The sequence below is a fragment of the Hydractinia symbiolongicarpus genome, chromosome 6 (genome assembly GCF_029227915.1).
Source record: "Hydractinia symbiolongicarpus strain clone_291-10 chromosome 6, HSymV2.1, whole genome shotgun sequence".
In the NCBI taxonomy this organism is placed as follows: Eukaryota; Metazoa; Cnidaria; class Hydrozoa; order Anthoathecata; family Hydractiniidae; genus Hydractinia; species Hydractinia symbiolongicarpus.
In genome coordinates, this window is record NC_079880.1 from 14,793,790 (window position 1) to 14,810,833 (window position 17,044).

General features: G+C 34.1%; 1 protein-coding gene across 1 annotated transcript in view; it reads left to right on the plus strand.

Moving 5' to 3' along the window:
- The first annotated feature begins 1,266 nt into the window (after positions 1 to 1,266).
- The window catches only part of LOC130647141 (A disintegrin and metalloproteinase with thrombospondin motifs 1-like), a 31,109-nt gene continuing 15,331 nt past the window's right edge, over positions 1,267 to 17,044 (plus strand). Inside the window, exons 1-11 of the mRNA XM_057452896.1 lie at positions 1,267 to 1,428; positions 2,004 to 2,108; positions 10,369 to 10,649; positions 12,076 to 12,223; positions 12,317 to 12,468; positions 12,972 to 13,055; positions 13,139 to 13,254; positions 14,086 to 14,117; positions 14,606 to 14,705; positions 16,092 to 16,223; positions 16,430 to 16,574. Coding sequence (XP_057308879.1) covers positions 1,395 to 1,428; positions 2,004 to 2,108; positions 10,369 to 10,649; positions 12,076 to 12,223; positions 12,317 to 12,468; positions 12,972 to 13,055; positions 13,139 to 13,254; positions 14,086 to 14,117; positions 14,606 to 14,705; positions 16,092 to 16,223; positions 16,430 to 16,574 — 1,329 coding nt within the window. The 5' untranslated portion in view covers positions 1,267 to 1,394. The remainder of the gene's footprint in view (positions 1,429 to 2,003; positions 2,109 to 10,368; positions 10,650 to 12,075; positions 12,224 to 12,316; positions 12,469 to 12,971; positions 13,056 to 13,138; positions 13,255 to 14,085; positions 14,118 to 14,605; positions 14,706 to 16,091; positions 16,224 to 16,429; positions 16,575 to 17,044) is intronic.

The following is a 17,044-nucleotide window of genomic DNA, read 5'->3' on the forward strand; positions in this document are numbered from 1 at the left end:
ATACTTCAGTCTTGTTATACATATTGCGAAGACATATGGGAGAAATGTTTTCCATTACGTATGCAATGCACGCAGAAACACACAAAATGAATTCATTGACAAAAAAATTAAATTTCTTTGCCTTATTTTCGTAGATTTCGTAGCTTTTGAATAGAATTAGTCAATTACTTAACCTTATCCCAGGGCTCTTCTACGCCTATTATAGGCGTAGAAGAGCCCTCTGGAGACGAGGTTATCAATTACCTTTTCTCCTTGACTCAAGTATTTATTCTCTGTACTTTATTATATTTGGCCACCAAAAATACAGCCTAGGGGCGACACGTCACGTTGTGTCAATCATGGTTAATATGAGAAAGAATCATACAGAGAATGGATTTTTAGCTATTGGATTGCATACAATGGTAAATCATTTCAACTTGCTCCACCTCCTTCTTACAACCTTATTGTATATAGTTCATATAGGTCAATAAATTTTGACTTCGCAACTGCTTATAATTTTTTAATGCGGACAGAAAAAAATATTAACATGAGCAGAATTTAATCACGCCTTAATATTTCTTGTTAGTGTAAACTGTAATCGTGGAATTCGTTTTGCATCCAATGGGAGAAACACCAACTTCAATCACAGGACCTATTGTCTCTTTTTGCATATCGGACGGCGAGATCTATCAATAAGCACAGCACCGATGAGAATCAGAAACTCCTAGGAACGAGGTTGTAGGAAACCTGAATTAGGTTCAGAAATTGTATTACATGTTAATTCTCTCTCTATTTGATTTTAAATCTTTTTTCTTCATTCAATTCGCCGCTCGCTGTTCCCTGAACACATTTATTTTCCTATCAACTTTCTTCTAACTCATATTAACTCAATTATCCGTATTCAATTTTCTACTTTTTGGGCATCTTTTCTCGTTTACCGCCTATTGTAATTTAACCAGCTGGGGAGAATATCTTAATGACTACATAATTGAATTTATCGTCAATGACGTACACATAAAAAAGTAGAACGGCCTGGAAAGTAATGCTTATCGCTTCAGAAAATTTGCAAAAGAAATTCGACGTCGCGATACGAAAATTAGCGGTAGATGTTAAGTTACTAGGAAACCGCCGGCGCAAAAGCCTTGGTATTTTGCGTTGATTTATTGACTTAAAACTTCAATGGCAATAACAAACAAATACACAGATTCGAAAAAATATTTTTTATTAAATTTATGACATCACAAAGAATTAATGAGTTTTTCTTTGTTCGTGTTATATCCTGGATAGAAATTAATTTTTTTTATGAAGAGGCTTAAGGGCAAGGCAACGTTTGAGAAGAGAGCCAACAAAAGAGCAGTTAAGTTCAGGTTGCTGAAGAATTACTGTTTATAAATTGAGATTGGTTTTATTTTGAAATGACACGTGCACTGTTGCTGCTTTTCTTAGCAGGTATGTTCTCTACAGCAAACTTCGCCCTTCACTCTCTTGAACTTATAAACCTTGCATTATCTACATCTACCTTATGGGGGAAAAAGAAGGGAACAATTAATAACCAGTTACTTTATGCCGGGTTTTTCTCAATAATGTACTTTGTACAGAGCTGTAGGCAAAAGTGGTTTCATAAACAGGCTTCGGAACATGTTATGCCATTGAATAAATATCATTTGTTTGTAAAATTTAATCTGATTTCTTCTTTTTTTGATATATCAATTGCAACCATTAAGATATGTTGTTGTAATATGTACTTACTATGGTCCTAATTCGGAAACATGAAATGCGATATATGAAGGACGGGAGAAACCGAGGATTTATCCACGGGTACTGACGAGTATAGATTATATTTGTTGCTCTACCTACTCTGTGACTTATCCACACACCAGTCAATGATGCTCTAAATTTATTTACTTCAATCACTCGTTATGTTATGAAACTCCACAAGTGGCCTGATGCTACCGCTAAACTTGGCGTCACAACGTTAAGTCTATAGCTATTTCATCGCAAACACAATGTTTTCTTCTATTTAGTTTTGACGTGCCAAGCTGTCGTTCTGCGAAATCGGCCGTCACATCATAAGAAGTTGACAAAGCGAGAACTGGTGCAAACCTTTGGTGTAGCAGAACACGAAAATGGTAAGCATGTAAAAGAGTAAATTTGTTGTGATTTAGCTCACACGTAATTTAATTCTACGAAATTTATATCTTATGTACATTTTGCATGAATGCATGTCAGGAAAACAGAAAACCGTATACTTAGAAATTTTGTTCTGGCTGATTTGTTTGTTTAAAAAAAAACAACGGCATTAACAACAGAATCCTCACATTCCTTACTTCCATCAGTACGCGTTGTTCTCTACGACAGTAAGTCTTAATATGTGTTATTTTGCAGCAACACAAATGTCCTACTCTCAAGAGACGATATAAAAACTATTCGAATGTTAAGTCCAAGGACAAGATTGACAGATTTAATACGTCTCCATCATTCAAACATACATCTACTTTACTGTCGATGCGTGAGACTTTTTGACAACGGGATTTTTGTTAAACGGCGGCATTAAACTTGTTTTTCAATTTTATAGAGTAAAGTAATTAAAACCCGAAATGCGAGTTTCGCGGAATGAAAATATTTTTATTTTTTTGGCCACATGAAAATTATCTTTCGATGTGCAAGATATTTGATTTTGATTTTCGACAATTGCTTATCCGGTTGTTTTCCCACTAGGTCAGATATTCACTCTACTGGAACAGCTGTACACAAGGTTATGCTGTTATGGCCTGTCCCCCTCTTATAACCTCTTCCCCAGGGGTTCTTGGCTTTTTGACATCGATTCCGTCAAGTAAGTGCTAACGACTTTGGCATCAGACGCAACAAACTCTGTGGAGGCATAGAGATAATATCTCTATGGTAGAGGTTAAGGGCCCTTGAGACCCATTCGACGGGAGCATCCAATAGGTATACTATCTATTGGAAACTGCCGTCGAATAGGAAGTTAGAATTTCCTTTTCTATCTTCCGGTAACATTCTGCTATACACATTTAAAGTCTCAAGGAACCCGCGTTGTCTTGTACCCGATTTAATAAAGAACCAGTACCAAAAGGGAAAAGGTTGCAGAGGTCCTGTGAATAAATAATTTTGTGCATTGCTTACACGAAGAATATTTAAACATAAACAACCCATCTGCGATCCACATGGTCACTGTACTACACCCTCTGGCAGCTAGCAGGTCTAGCCACTTCTTTAATTGCTTTTCTAGGTTTATATTTACAACACTAAGTAAAAATTGTTTCCTGTGCTAATAATTTCTTTCTCTGTATTTCTCTTTGTATGCTACTAATTCCTACTTTAGCCCTCTAGCTAGCTAGCTATAGACCTTTTAAATGTTTGCATTTTTCGCGGTAAGCCCTATTAAATAGATGGATGTTCATATTTTAGCTGGTTACTCTCACATATATAGAGGGATATACCCTGTATATTATTTTCAGAAGGGGCTATGGCTTAGATGGGGAGTCCAAGAGTATTTAAGGCTGTCATCAAAAATATGTTGTGTTCGCGTCCTCCGACCGACTCCCTTTTGGTAATAAAAACCCAAGTCGGTAAGTCGGAAAAAGACCGGAAAAAAATTTCGTGAGATATTTTTCAAAAATAATTTTTTTTTCGCCAGAACTAATTTATGCAAAATTGACAAAAACTCGCGAAATTTAAATTCGGTAAAATTTAATTCCTTTAGGGTACTCCTGTGGCTAGGGTACTCCTGTGACAGTTTACAGGGCGGCGAAAAATGGTCTACAAACGATGTTGAGTGGTGCTATACTGTCTTGGCCCTGGGAACAAATTTGCTTGCTCCGATCTGAAAATCTCGGGAAAAAATATGCCCGCCCGCCTGCCTGACTGATTTTTGCGGGGTCTTCAGGACGTGAACACAACATATTTTTGATGGTGGCCTAATGCTCAGTTTGAGCTATGAAGACCCAATTAGGATCCGCGCTCTGCCAGACAACTCCCTGCTACATCCATATCGGCCCACACATTGTGCCATCTCCCCAATTTCCTTTACATGGCTTGGGTTAACACCCAGGGCTATGGTAACATTTACTCGCCCCTATTGAATTATCACCACCACCAATAGGAATCGAATCCCAGCCTCCTGCACAAAGTTATATAACTAAGCTACAGCTTTAACAATTGCGTGGGTGCTGGGTGAGGTGAGGTTCTTTTCAGTCTGTTTCTTTGCACGAAGGTATCATTACGACTTTACAAGAGTATGTCAATCAGAAGTTATTCATCAATAATAGTCAATAATAGTTTACAGCCTCAGCAATGTTTCTATAAAAAGAAGTAGGCTAAAAAGACCTTACTTGAGCAAGCTACCTACATTTTTCTGCTTGTCACGCCAGAAGGGCTTACCAGGAAAAATGTAAACATTAGCCAGTCCAGTCTGTGAACGGTTGGCGCTAGGAAGGGCATCCAGCTGTAAAACAATGCCAAATCTCTTTAATATATAATGGCCGTAAGAACAGTTGATCAGACAAACTGCGTAAACGGGTCTGGAATTCTAAGGAGTGAAGGTGTCGCGCACAGTAGGACAGATGTCAGGTGTGAGCATGACCATTACCCAGCTATCACATCACAAGGTAGATAACACTAGGTTGAGGATGGTTAGGGTAAATGTTGGTACTCTGCGAGGTAGATCAGGTGAAGTAGAGTACTCAGGTGGAGATTTGTTCAGTGAGATTTGTGGAAGGTAGGAGGGCAAGGTAGAAGCTGTTTTGGATTGGTAATAGTGATGGATATGGAGGAGTTGGCATATTCGTTGCAGAGAAGTGGGTAGAAAAAGTAATAGATGTTATGCGTGTTAATAGCCGTATTATAGTGATAAAGTTTTTGATAGGTAATAGGATTGTCACTTTTCTGTCAGTTTATGCTCCACAGTGTGGACTCAGTAAGGAAGATAAAGATAAGTTTTATGATGAGTTAATAGCACACACAAAGTCACATCAAAGTTTGGAGACACTGAACTTGTCATGGTGGGCGGCGACTTTAATGGTCATGTTGGGAAGTCATCTGAAGGTTATAGAGGTGTGCATGGAGGCTATGGATTTGGGAGCAGAAATAAGGAAGGGGAGAGATTGCTTGAGTTTGGAATGGCAACGGACATGGTGGTTTGCAACACATCATTCAGTAAGAGACAGAGTAGGCTGATAACATATGAGTCAGGTAGTTGTATGGCACAGATAGATTACTTCTTGGTTAGAAAGTCAGACAAGAAAGTGGTGAAGGATGTGGAAGTTATATTGGGGGAAGAGTGTGTCTCCCAGCATAGGTTGCTGGTTTGTGATATTATCTTGAAGAGTGGTAAAGAAGCCAAGGGAAAGTACAGGCCCCATCGTAAAGTCTGGAAGCTGTAGGAAGAGATTGTAGCAAGACAATTTAGTGCAAAAGTTCAGCAGTTAGCCCACAATGGTCAATGTGATAGTGACGATGTTGAAAGTACTGGGACTACTTTGAAGAATTGTCTTCTAGAAGCTTCTGATGATACCTGTGGGTGGACAAAAGGACCAGCTAGACATAGACAGACCTGGTGATGGAATAATGAGGTTGACCAGTGTATAAAAGAAAAGAGGAAACTTTGGAAAGAGTGGAAGTCAGGTGGTAGTAAAAATCAGAAGCAGAGGGAAACAGATTTGCGGATGTGTTAAGAAGGAAAGACCACCACAATGAGATATTAATCAAGATGTTGTAGGTGAGAAGTGTATACGTAATGATGAAAGTGTTTTGGCTAGCACAGAGGAGAAGAAAAGGGTAGCTTGGAAGAATTATTATCAGAGGTAGCTTAACACTGAGTTTGATTTGGATGAGGATAATTTGTCTGATGATGATGTTGTAGATCAAGACAGAATGGGTAGTGGAGGCTATTAGGAAATTGAAGATTGGCAAGGCTGCAGGAGTATCAGGTATTGTTGCAGAGATGGTAAAAGCACCTGGATATATTGGAGTTGAGCTTATTACAAGTCTTGCTAATCAGATTATAAAGGATGGTGCTATTCCGTATGAGTGGCAGTCGAGTGAAATAGTGAATTGTTTTAAGGGCAAGGGTGATGCATTAGAAAGAGGTAACTATAGAGGTTTGAAGTTGGTTGATCAAGTAATGAAAGTTATTGAAAGAGTGATTGATAAGTTACGTAGAGAAAGAATTGATATAGATAAGATGCAATTTGGTTTTGTTCCAGGGCGTGGCACTACAGATGCCATATTTTTACTCAGACAGCTTTAGGAAAAGTATTTAGGAAAGAGAAAGAATCTCTATTTTGCCTTTGTAGATATAGAGAAAGCTTTTGATAGAGTGCCACGTAAAGTCATTTGGTGGGCTATGAGGAAATTAGGTGTGGATGAGTGGCTAGTTACGATGGTACAGTCTGTGTACAGCAATGCTAGAAGTCGTGTCAGGATTAATGATTCACTTAGTGATGAATTTAGTGTAAATGTTGGTGCACATCAGGGTTCTGTACTTAGTCCTTTGTTGTTTGTTCTAGTCTTAGAAGCGCTGTCGATGGAGTTCAGAACAGGTTGTCCATGGGAGTTATTGTATGCAGATGATTTGGTTCTCATAGCAGAGTCGATGGAAGAATTAGTTGAAAAGTTTGAGAAGTGGAAGAAAGGACTAGGAGACAAAGGGCTAAGGGTGAACACAGCAAAGTCTAAGTTCATGATTAGTATAACATTGCAGCCAAGTGTGACCCTGCAGTTGGAAAGTGGACTTGTGGAGTTTGCAGGAAAGGGGTTGGTAGTAACTCAATGTTTTATCAGACTTGCAAGCATTGGGTACATAGTACATAATAGTATTGGTGGAAGGTTAACAGCTGACATTCAGTTTGTATGCAAGCGTTGCAAAGGTGAGATTATAGAGAATGAAGTATTTCGAGCTTTAATGATGTACAACAGTGGCTCGTTAAAGATAGTTGAGAACTTCTGTTACTTAGGTGATATGTTGGGCAGTGAAGGGAGTATTGGAAGAAGTGTTACTTGCACGATATGTTCTGCTTGGAAAAAGTTCAGAGAGTTACTTCCTTTGTTATCTAGCAAAGTCTTGTCAATTGAGGTAAAAGGTAGGTTGTATGAGGCCTGTGTAAGAAGTGTTATGTTGTACAATAGTGAGACATGGGCAGTGAAGCAGGAAGATCTTGACCGTTTAGAAAGGATGATATGAGAATGGTTAGGTGGATGTGTAACGCCAGTCTGAGAGACAGCCAAACAGTCTTGATGTTAATCGTATTACTGTTTTGCAAAATTTTGCTATTAGACTCATGTCTTTTGAATCTCGAAGAGCATCATCCAGTCACCTGTATGGTAATCTTGAGCTCCTCAAATTCTCTGATATTGTCAAATGTCACAATATTCTATTTTTACATAAACTATTTCATGAAAAATTGCCTGCTTCTATCCTTTATACATTTGCGGTTGACTTCACCCATGCTCAAGGCACTCGGGCAGAGAAAATTGGTTTGATCAATCTCCCTACCTTTAATACTATTTCTTTTGGTAAAAACTCAATTAGATTTAATGCCATTAATTCCTGGAATAAATTGCAGTCTTTAATGACTAGAAAATTTGTTTCCCTTGATTATTTTAATCTTAGAAGTGATCTGAAAAAGTACTTTGTTTCCTCTTACTAATCCTTCCTGAATTGTCAGACTTGGCCATTTGTTTCCCGCATGGTTGTTTATCATTTGACCCACTTTTATGTGTGTGTTGTTTTGTGCGTCTCGTATCGTTTACTGTAATTGTCCAAGGGTGGCCATACCCTTTGCCTTAGCTTTATGCTATTAGGTATGGTCTCCCTTCAATAGCATTATATATTTTAATTTTGTTACCCTGACTAATTATGATATTTATTTTCTTTTTCTTTATATTTATTTTCTATTAATTTTAATTGTATATATATAACTGCTATTGATAAATAAAAAATATCAAATATCAAATATCAGATGAGCTAAGAAGCAGGCTAAGTATCCTTAGAATAAAAGATGTTATCCAGATAAGAAGATTAAATTGGCTGGGGCACTTGGAAAGAATGGAGGAGGATAATTGGGTAAGAAAGTGTAGATACTTGACCTGGGGCAAAGCCCAAAGGCAGACCGAGAAAGACTTCATAGGAGGTTATAAGGACAGACTTTATATAGAGGAAGTTGAGTTTAGATCTAACACAGTCTAGATCAGATTGGAAGAGGGTCATTAATATGCTAGCATGGAAAACGGACGTTAAGCCGAGAATGATGAATTACTTTAATGATCTTTGCGAGAGCTATGTTGGTTACAAGTGATTTAACAAAAGCTTTGCGTATATAAATTATTTTTTCGTAACTGTGATTTTCTTTGTTAAAACTTATTGATAATAAAATCCCCTTAGGTATTAGCGCGAAGTATTGAAGTTTATTGATTTGTTAACTCTGTGAAAGATTAAAATAAATCGCACAAGAACTATTGTTTTTTAAAAAAGTTTGTGCATGTTTTTTTATATCTTTCAAACTCAGTCCATTTTAAAAAAATATATTTCTTAACATTTTTCAACAAAACATTATGCAAAAGAAATCACGCTTGTTTTTGGTTTAAAAGACTTTAAAAAACATTTTTTTCTTTTTTCTTAACAAAACTTTAGAAATAACTTTAGCAGCAGTCTCTACAACAGAGGAGGGTGTTACAACAAGTATATTTTCTGTGTCTTTTCAGATCACGCACGCAGTTAATTAATAATTTTTTGTTGTGTAAAAAATAAAATAATTAGCCTTCCCTTAAAAAATGAATAAATTTGTTTTCTTGTTTTGAGTTAGAAAAATAAGTAGTTATATGCATCAAGACGGTTTTCTGTGATCTTTCGAAAATTATGCAGCAAGAATTATTTCTTTGGTGTTTCAAAAGTTATGCAGAATATGGTCTTGTTTTGAGCAGGTTAAGATTGTTTTGTTTGGAAATTTATACAGCAAGTTATTCTCTTTTTACTTACAAAAAACTGAAAAATTATTTTATTAAAATTTTTTATTGTTTTGATGTTTCACATTGCAAATTTTTTTAAGAAATATAGTATAGGCAAAAATTATGTTATGTCATAATGGATGGAGGGTATTACGACAAACATATTCTGCGATTTATTTTTTATATTAGTTTTCCTATAAAGCGGACTATTTAAGTAATTTCACTATTATATAAATAATCATAACGAAGGAGGAAGCCACGTCAATAACCCTATCTTGTTTTTTTCTCGATTCTTTTTAAATCAGCGTCAGGATTACTTACGCAAGTTACAGTGTGACATAAACAGATTTTTTAAAGCAACATATATTATAAACAATGTATTTAAATCATGTTATGAAAATAATTAAATCTTCCTTCAAGATAACAATTAAGATAGTACTACAGTAAAGTTTATTTTTATATTTTTAATTGCCTTTGTTTACAAATTCTGTAGACTTCGCACTGAAAGTTTTCTCAACATCTTTACATGCAGGTTATTGTTATTTATACAATAAGTTTACGTGATCTTTTCAATTTCTCACAGTGTAATTATCTTCTCTAAAAGACAATAGCCTATTATGAAAGTAATTATTTATGCGAGTTGCGTGTACGTGGAAGGTTTCATTCGGACTGTACTGTAGCTAGCTAGTTATATAGTTGAGTTGCAAATATATACAAAGTTCAGTATATATGCCCATCCTTGACTTATAAATGGAATGAACCCTGTATACTGTATTCCCCCAGGATCTAGTCTAATTATCAGCAACCTTGGTTGTTTTAATATCAGCTACTTAGTTTCTTCTTGGCTATACCAAATATATATAAAGAGTGAATAAGTCCAGGTGACTAACGTTACTGTTCCTTTTAGCAGTCACAGAATAATTTCTTGCATTAAGTTAAATACCGCACCGGAATTATTACTTACTGATATAAAGTAATGTGGTTTTACTGTGTTCCATAATTTAGACATAATCATGGTGTTGTTGCAGGGTATATGCAACAGCATTTTTGCCTTCTAAAGTCTGAACGTGTGAAAAATGCTTGTAATATGATAATATTCCTGGGTTTTTTTTAAATGTTGTCAGACTTTTCCAATCTTGCCTGAACCATTCTCAAGATTCAATTTGTGGGTTCAGGAAAGAAACGCGCTTGAAGAGAGAAGAGTTAGTGAAGAAGATCTGATTTAAAAACAGATTTTATTAGTTACTTATCAAAACAAATTACTATCTTTGTGTCTTCTATATTTGCATTTTTTAGGCAATGAGATTTATACTGGATTTTCGAGTGAATATGTACATAAAAAATTCTGAAAATTTAAAACTGAACTTATAGGCACCCTTGTCTGAATGTATAAATGATAAGGTTCATTTAATTATTTATTTGTAGTACCTGATTATGAATTAACCACAGTAAGAAGAGCAAAATCTCATCGAAGAAAAAGAAGTGAGGACATTCCAACATCATTGACTCTTAAAGCATTTGGCACAAAACTGAGGTTAAATTTAACTTTAAACAAAGACTTCATAGCAAAATCTCATACAATTGAGATTTACGGTGCCAATGGCAAAGTTCGTAAATATTTTGGTGTTCCTGGAGAATTTGTTAGAGGTGCTATTCATGGAGATGATGATTCCCATGTTGCACTACATCATTCAAGCAGGGGAATTGTGAGTGTTTAATGTTTTTTAAATGATAAATCCAGCTTAATGTTGCTAGCCACTAGCCAAGTCTTGTTCACTTACGCCAGCACAAATTAAGGGGTTGATATAATCGAGCTTGATTGAGGATCTTTTTTGGAAATTTGTACAGTTGCTTCCTCTCCATCTTTTAAAAGTTGAGTAGAAAGCAGAGAGGGATAAAATCTCTCTAGTAAATCTCTATAATAATCGCTACAGTGTGTCTGTCTGTCTGTGACACGCAAAGTGGATGTGTTCATTTTCCTTTCATGTTGCCAAAAAATGCATGATATATTAAATTTTCTGACATTACGGTGCGATGTCAATAATACTACTTTAATGTCTATCTTATATTAAATTAATGAAGCCGTTAAAATGTAACTCAAACTTTGAGGCTAAATAACTTGGAAACAAGGTAGTGCCGTCAATGTTTTTCCACCGCGTTGGTAACTAGGGACTACCTGGAACCAATTTGGGCAGGTTTTCCAAACCTGGTTCCAAAAATCCGTATTGGAATGCACGGGTTTATGACATCATCAAAAAACCTTTGAACCACAATATTTTCGTAACTTTTTGTCAAAAGTACCCTTATCTTTTTTACTGTTCTTATTTTTTCATTGTTCACATGGATCTTTCCATGAACTTTAACCCTATTCGGTCTGGGCTTTTTCGAACATACTATAACCAGAGGGGGGGGGGACTCAGCCTCCCCTCAATAACTTTTCATAGGATTGTTCAAATTGAATCAAACTTGGCACACTTATAGTACGTCATAAAAGGAACAAAATGGCAGCAATAAATTTTTGCTTGCGTCAGCACATTTTCTGTGATGTCATCAAAAAATTTAATTACTTTTGTTCCAGAGCGAATTTTTGCGTTCTGTTTAAAGTTTCTGAAAGCTAAATAAAAGTTATTTAACATATTTTCCGGTTTTTACGTGGATCGCATCGAAAATTGCTCGAAAATCTGGTGTTTTCCGATTTTCGGGTAAAGTCCAACAAAATTGGGAAATCGGGTTAATCACGTGTCATAATTATTGAAAATGATTTTTCTTAATAAACCAAAGTTGTGTTGCAAGTTTCAAGTTTTAAGAATAATCCTAACAGGAGTTATTAAATTTTCCCCATTATAAGGATTTCATAAAGATATTTAGGGATAGTTTCGAGTAATGGCCAATATCAAAACCTTTGAAAGGTATGGGACCTATTTGGCATGCAGGTGTCTAATAGATAAATATTGAAACTCAGTAAGTTTCATAGCCATATACATAGTAATAAGGAGTTATTAAAAAAAACAGTCAGGGGGGGGGGCGGTATCCGCCCGCCCCGGACCGAATAGAGTTACCAGCTAGTTAATATTAAAGTAAGATTAGGCTTTTTAAAGAATGTTACAAATGAGATTTCTGTTTTTTTTTTAGAGTGGTTCCATTAGAACAGCAAATGATTTTTATGTCATCAATCCATTACCACGGAGTGTACATTCTTCAGACGGCAACCATATTATATTTCGTACAAGAGATTTGCCAGAAGGTCATCCTCTTCATTCAATGACATGTGGAACTAAAGGTAAACATGTATTTTTGCCTGATTTTATAAAATAATAAATAATAATAATTTCTTTGTTTTACACAATTGCGTGTCTATTTTTTGTTTCTTTAGAAAGTAGATCCCATGATAATGGTCCAAGACGTAAACGTAGGGCTGCTGGAGCTGAAAAAACGATGGAGATTATGATGGCTGCAGATTACAAAATGGTTCAATGGTACTCCTTAGAGGCTCTTCCAAGTTATATGCTTTCTGTTGCAAATATTGTAAGATTGTTAGGATTTTCTATACATCTAAAATGTATTTTAATTTTGTGATTAGACTTAGGATTTTTATAGTTAGGGAGTTTAAAAAACGGAGATCTTTTGGTGTTTTTGTTCTTTTTTTGCAATTTTTCATGATGTATTCACAATTATATGTGGGTTATATATTCATTTTTACAGTTTTGGAATGTTAAGTGTTTTGATAAAGTTTTACATGAATTTGTTGCTCTTTATTATTGACCAACAAAATATGCAAAGTTTTTTTTATCTTCATTGTATAAATCCAGAAGAACTTGTATTCTGTTTCTGTCGAGACTTACATTTGTGTTATTGCACTAACTTGTTTTGTTGATGTGTAAGAATGTCAATGTGCCAGTTATAAGAAATACAGGTGCATACTTGAAAATATGGTAGACTTTTAGTTATTGTACGCGGACTAAAATACTTGTTGTAAAAGTTTTGATTGCTCCTTATACAACAATTACAAGTTATTTATTATGTTTTAGATGTCCAGCTTATTCAGAGATGTTTCTTTACCTTATAAAATCAATGTGGTTGTAACAAGAACTGCAATATTTGAAACAAATCAGGTGCATTAAAATACTGTAGTTTCAAAATTTAAAATGTTTTTTTTTTGAATTTTCAACTAATAGCATTTTTTTTTCAATTTCAGTTCAATGCACCCAGCATTAGTAGTCTTCTTGCAAATTTCTCTACATGGGTTAAACAAAATAACAAGGAGGACGATGCTGATTCAGGTCATGTTGATAATGCTGTTTTGTTGACAAAGTATGCTCTTGTTTGTTGCAACTCTGTTTGTTTTTTATTTTCTGTTATTTTCTGCAGTTTAATACTTTAGGAGAAGTAGATAAGTACATTGTCTTTATGCTATGAAAATTGAGAAGCAATTTTGTCTTTACTTCTTTACTTTGCATACAAGGTATGATTCTTTTGGCTTTAAAACTATTGACAATCTGCAGTTGATGATGTGTTTATTAAATACCCATAATTTAAGGTTCAAAAAATATTAAGGCTTTTGGTGTTTTTATAGATGTGTGCTGTCTATAACACATGTTATGATGCACCTTTGACAAGATTGTGAATGTGTTTAAATGAAATATGTGCAGTTTTTTAAAAGCCCACTATTGAATGGTATGAAAAGCTCAGTTGTCAAGCAAAAAAATGAAATAAGTAGAATAATATAAACAAAAGGCTGAGCTAAACAAAAATGCAAAAAGAAAATCTATGAAAAATGAATTTGAAAAAGACAGAAAATTGCCAACCAAAGGTTGGGCTCACTTTTTACATTTTTTTACTGACACGAATTAGAACCCAAAATGCTCATGCTATTGTACAACTAATCAAGATTGCATGAAATAATAAGCGAATAAAGTGTTTATTTTTTCTCTGGTTTTGGAAACTTTGTATTCTGTTTAGAAATGGTTGTGGTATTTTTTAAAAATGAAATAGTTATAATAAAACTCGTGCATTGAATCAAGGAAAATGAACATCGCCGCATTATACATTACTTGAAAATAATGGTTGAAGGTCTCTTTACTGATTTTTAAGAAATTTTTATCAATTTATACGAGTGTTTGAGAACCATTGTATTCTGTTTAGAAATGGTTGTGGTGATTCATGTGCACTTGAAGGTATTTTTCTAGACATTTAAATATTCCTAAGAAAGATATTTCCTGGGATGTTGTGATTCTGCTTAAGTGGAACCAAATTTTCTTTTTCATTTATCTTTCCTGTTCTGTACGACAATATGTAGGTAAAAAATTATGTTGCATTGCAGGACTTATCACAGCTTGTAACTCTATCTGGGCTGTTCTCTAGATCTGCTATTTACTGCAGTGGAATTAAGTCTAAGAAGTCTAGTAAATTTTATTTGATATTTTTTTTTCTTAATTAATTATTTGACTTTATTAAAAATTGTTCCAAAAAACATATTTCCCTTATTATAAAAAGTTAATTTTTTTGTGTCTGGAAAAAACATTGATGTATGTTTTGTTTAATTCATAATTCTTCATTTAAGTTTTCTCAGTACATGTTAATCTTAGCACAAGTCAGTTTTTGATTTCAAACTTTGTGTTGACCTTATGTAGCAAATATTTTACAGTGTGTCATGTTTCAATAGGTTTAGCATACGGCTCCTTATGTGGAACAAGCGCGCAGAGTGTTACAAAGGACAGAGGTTTGATGTCAGCTTTAACGGCTGCTCATGAAGTTGCCCACAAGTAAGTCAGTTTATTTCAATGGGTGTATGTTGATGTCAGTAGTTAAATGCACTCATATCTCACTTTCTGTATTATAGTTATATGGTATAACCATGCCCTGTTACTCATGATACATTACAAAACGTCAATTTATATAAGAATTGGATATCAAGAATGTTATTATGCCCCACCGTTTTGTAATTTTACCATGGTTTGCAGTGACAGTAATGTCTTTTAGTTAACCTTGAAACAGAGCCTACTTATTATTCAAGATAGGTCTCCTTTTAATAAAACAACTGATTTTAGAACTATTTTAGCATGAGATTTTCAGATTTTCTTTTGTTCTTGACATGCAATTTTTTATATAAATTGGGATGTATTTTTAGAAAACCTTTTGTAAGTTAGCATGGTGTGCGGAAGTCACCTAAAATTTGTAAATGAAAACTTTGGACGTTTCTAAAAACATCTAGTTTATATTTAATGACTCATTGTCCCACGCCAATACTTCAGTGTAGTAGAATGGATTTTGTTATTAATGTATTTGTTAATTATCTATGTTGTATAAATGGACAGACTAAGAAGAGTTTAGCTTAGTGTTGATACGAAAAATACATGGTTACTACTTTCATAACACACAAGGTAGAATTTGAAACAGCACTGTGAACAGAAAAATTCAATGTAAAATTAAAGTTCTCATATAATTATCCCATGTGAACAAATTATTTTGACAAGAGAAATGAAAGAGGAATGATATTAAGTCTATAGCTTAAAGTTTAATTTGATAATATTGAATTAATTTCTCACGTAGCTAGCTAATGACCTAGGATTCGTTGGATTTGATGTTGACTGAATTATAAAAACGCAAAAGAATTAAGACTGGAAATGAGAGAGGAGAAATTTTGTATTATAAAATTGGTGTCACTTTTTTTCTCATTTTTGATAAAACTGATATCTTACAGCATTTTCATTTTTCATAAACAATTATAGGTAGCTGTGTTGAAGAAAACTTTAGACAGAATACTAACACCAAATCTAGTTTAATAGTAAAAAAATTAAAATTGTTAAATTTCTGTTTTAAATTTTTGTTGTTCTTATATGGTATTGTAGTTAAATGTAAATATTTTTTTCAATTTTTGCAAAAAATATTTTTCCATGCTTAATTACAATTTAAGCTACTATATCAAAAGCATTAACGTGTGTTGCCGACTTTCATATTCCAAATAGTTAACAATTTAACCATATAAACCTTGTTTGTTTTTCTGTTAAAGGTTTGTGAAGTTTAAATTAACATTCATTGTTAAGAAATTTAAATGACCAAAGGCTGCCAGAATAGTATCTTTCTTTGTGTACTTATCATTATAAAGACATTTTAATTTCATTTTTTAATAACATCATTTTGTTCTTTAGTCTGGGTGTAGGCCATGATGGAACTGATGAATGTCCCGATGGAACAAACATAATGGCTACAGGTTCTGCATCTGGTGCATCTTCATTTCACTGGTCATCGTGTTCATCATCACAAATTTCATCTGCTTTAGAGTAAGTGCTTTTAATGGAAGGAAATGTACTATGGTGATTTGTGTAAATTCTGTTTTATAAACCAGAACATATTTTCTCAAGTTATGTGGATAGAATTTAAATGACATGCTAACAAATAACATACCAAGAAATAACATACCAAGAATTCTAAAATAATCTGTCTTTAGCTTCGATTTAGCAACTATGTTCCACGTTTTCCTATTTAGGTCAAGTCAATCATACTGTTTTAATGACCAGCCAGCATCATCATTATCAAACTCATCTTTTGAACTTTATGGTACAGTTTACAATGCAGAAAAACAATGTCAATATACATTTGGAACTAAGTTTGGAAAATGCGCTTATTATGAGGTGATTTGCTATGTATATCTTATATGGCATACTAATATTCTGATATATGTTTAATAAATGTGAAATGAAATAAAAACAAAGCAATAAAAGATGTTGCTACAGGGGCATAAAAATAATCACCTTTAAACCTGTCTACTTATTAGCACTTTTATTTTTTAAAGAACAAAAGTCAACAAAAAATTCACGCAATCTCTTTGAACATTTCCATAAAAAACTCAAACCTTTGAAAGTAAGCTGGATCAAGCATGCTTTATGACGTCAATATATTCAAAAAATTATTTTTGTAAAGAAAAAAATATAAAGTTGTTTAGACCTTTTTCTCTCTGTGCACTCTTTCTTTTTATGTTCGATTGACATTTTTTAATTTGACCCAATCATCTTTCTTTTATTTGTTTCCCTGTCTACCCAAAATGCTATTGATAATAAGTTTCTTCTTGTTGTGCTAATAACACAAGCTTGTTTCAAAACGT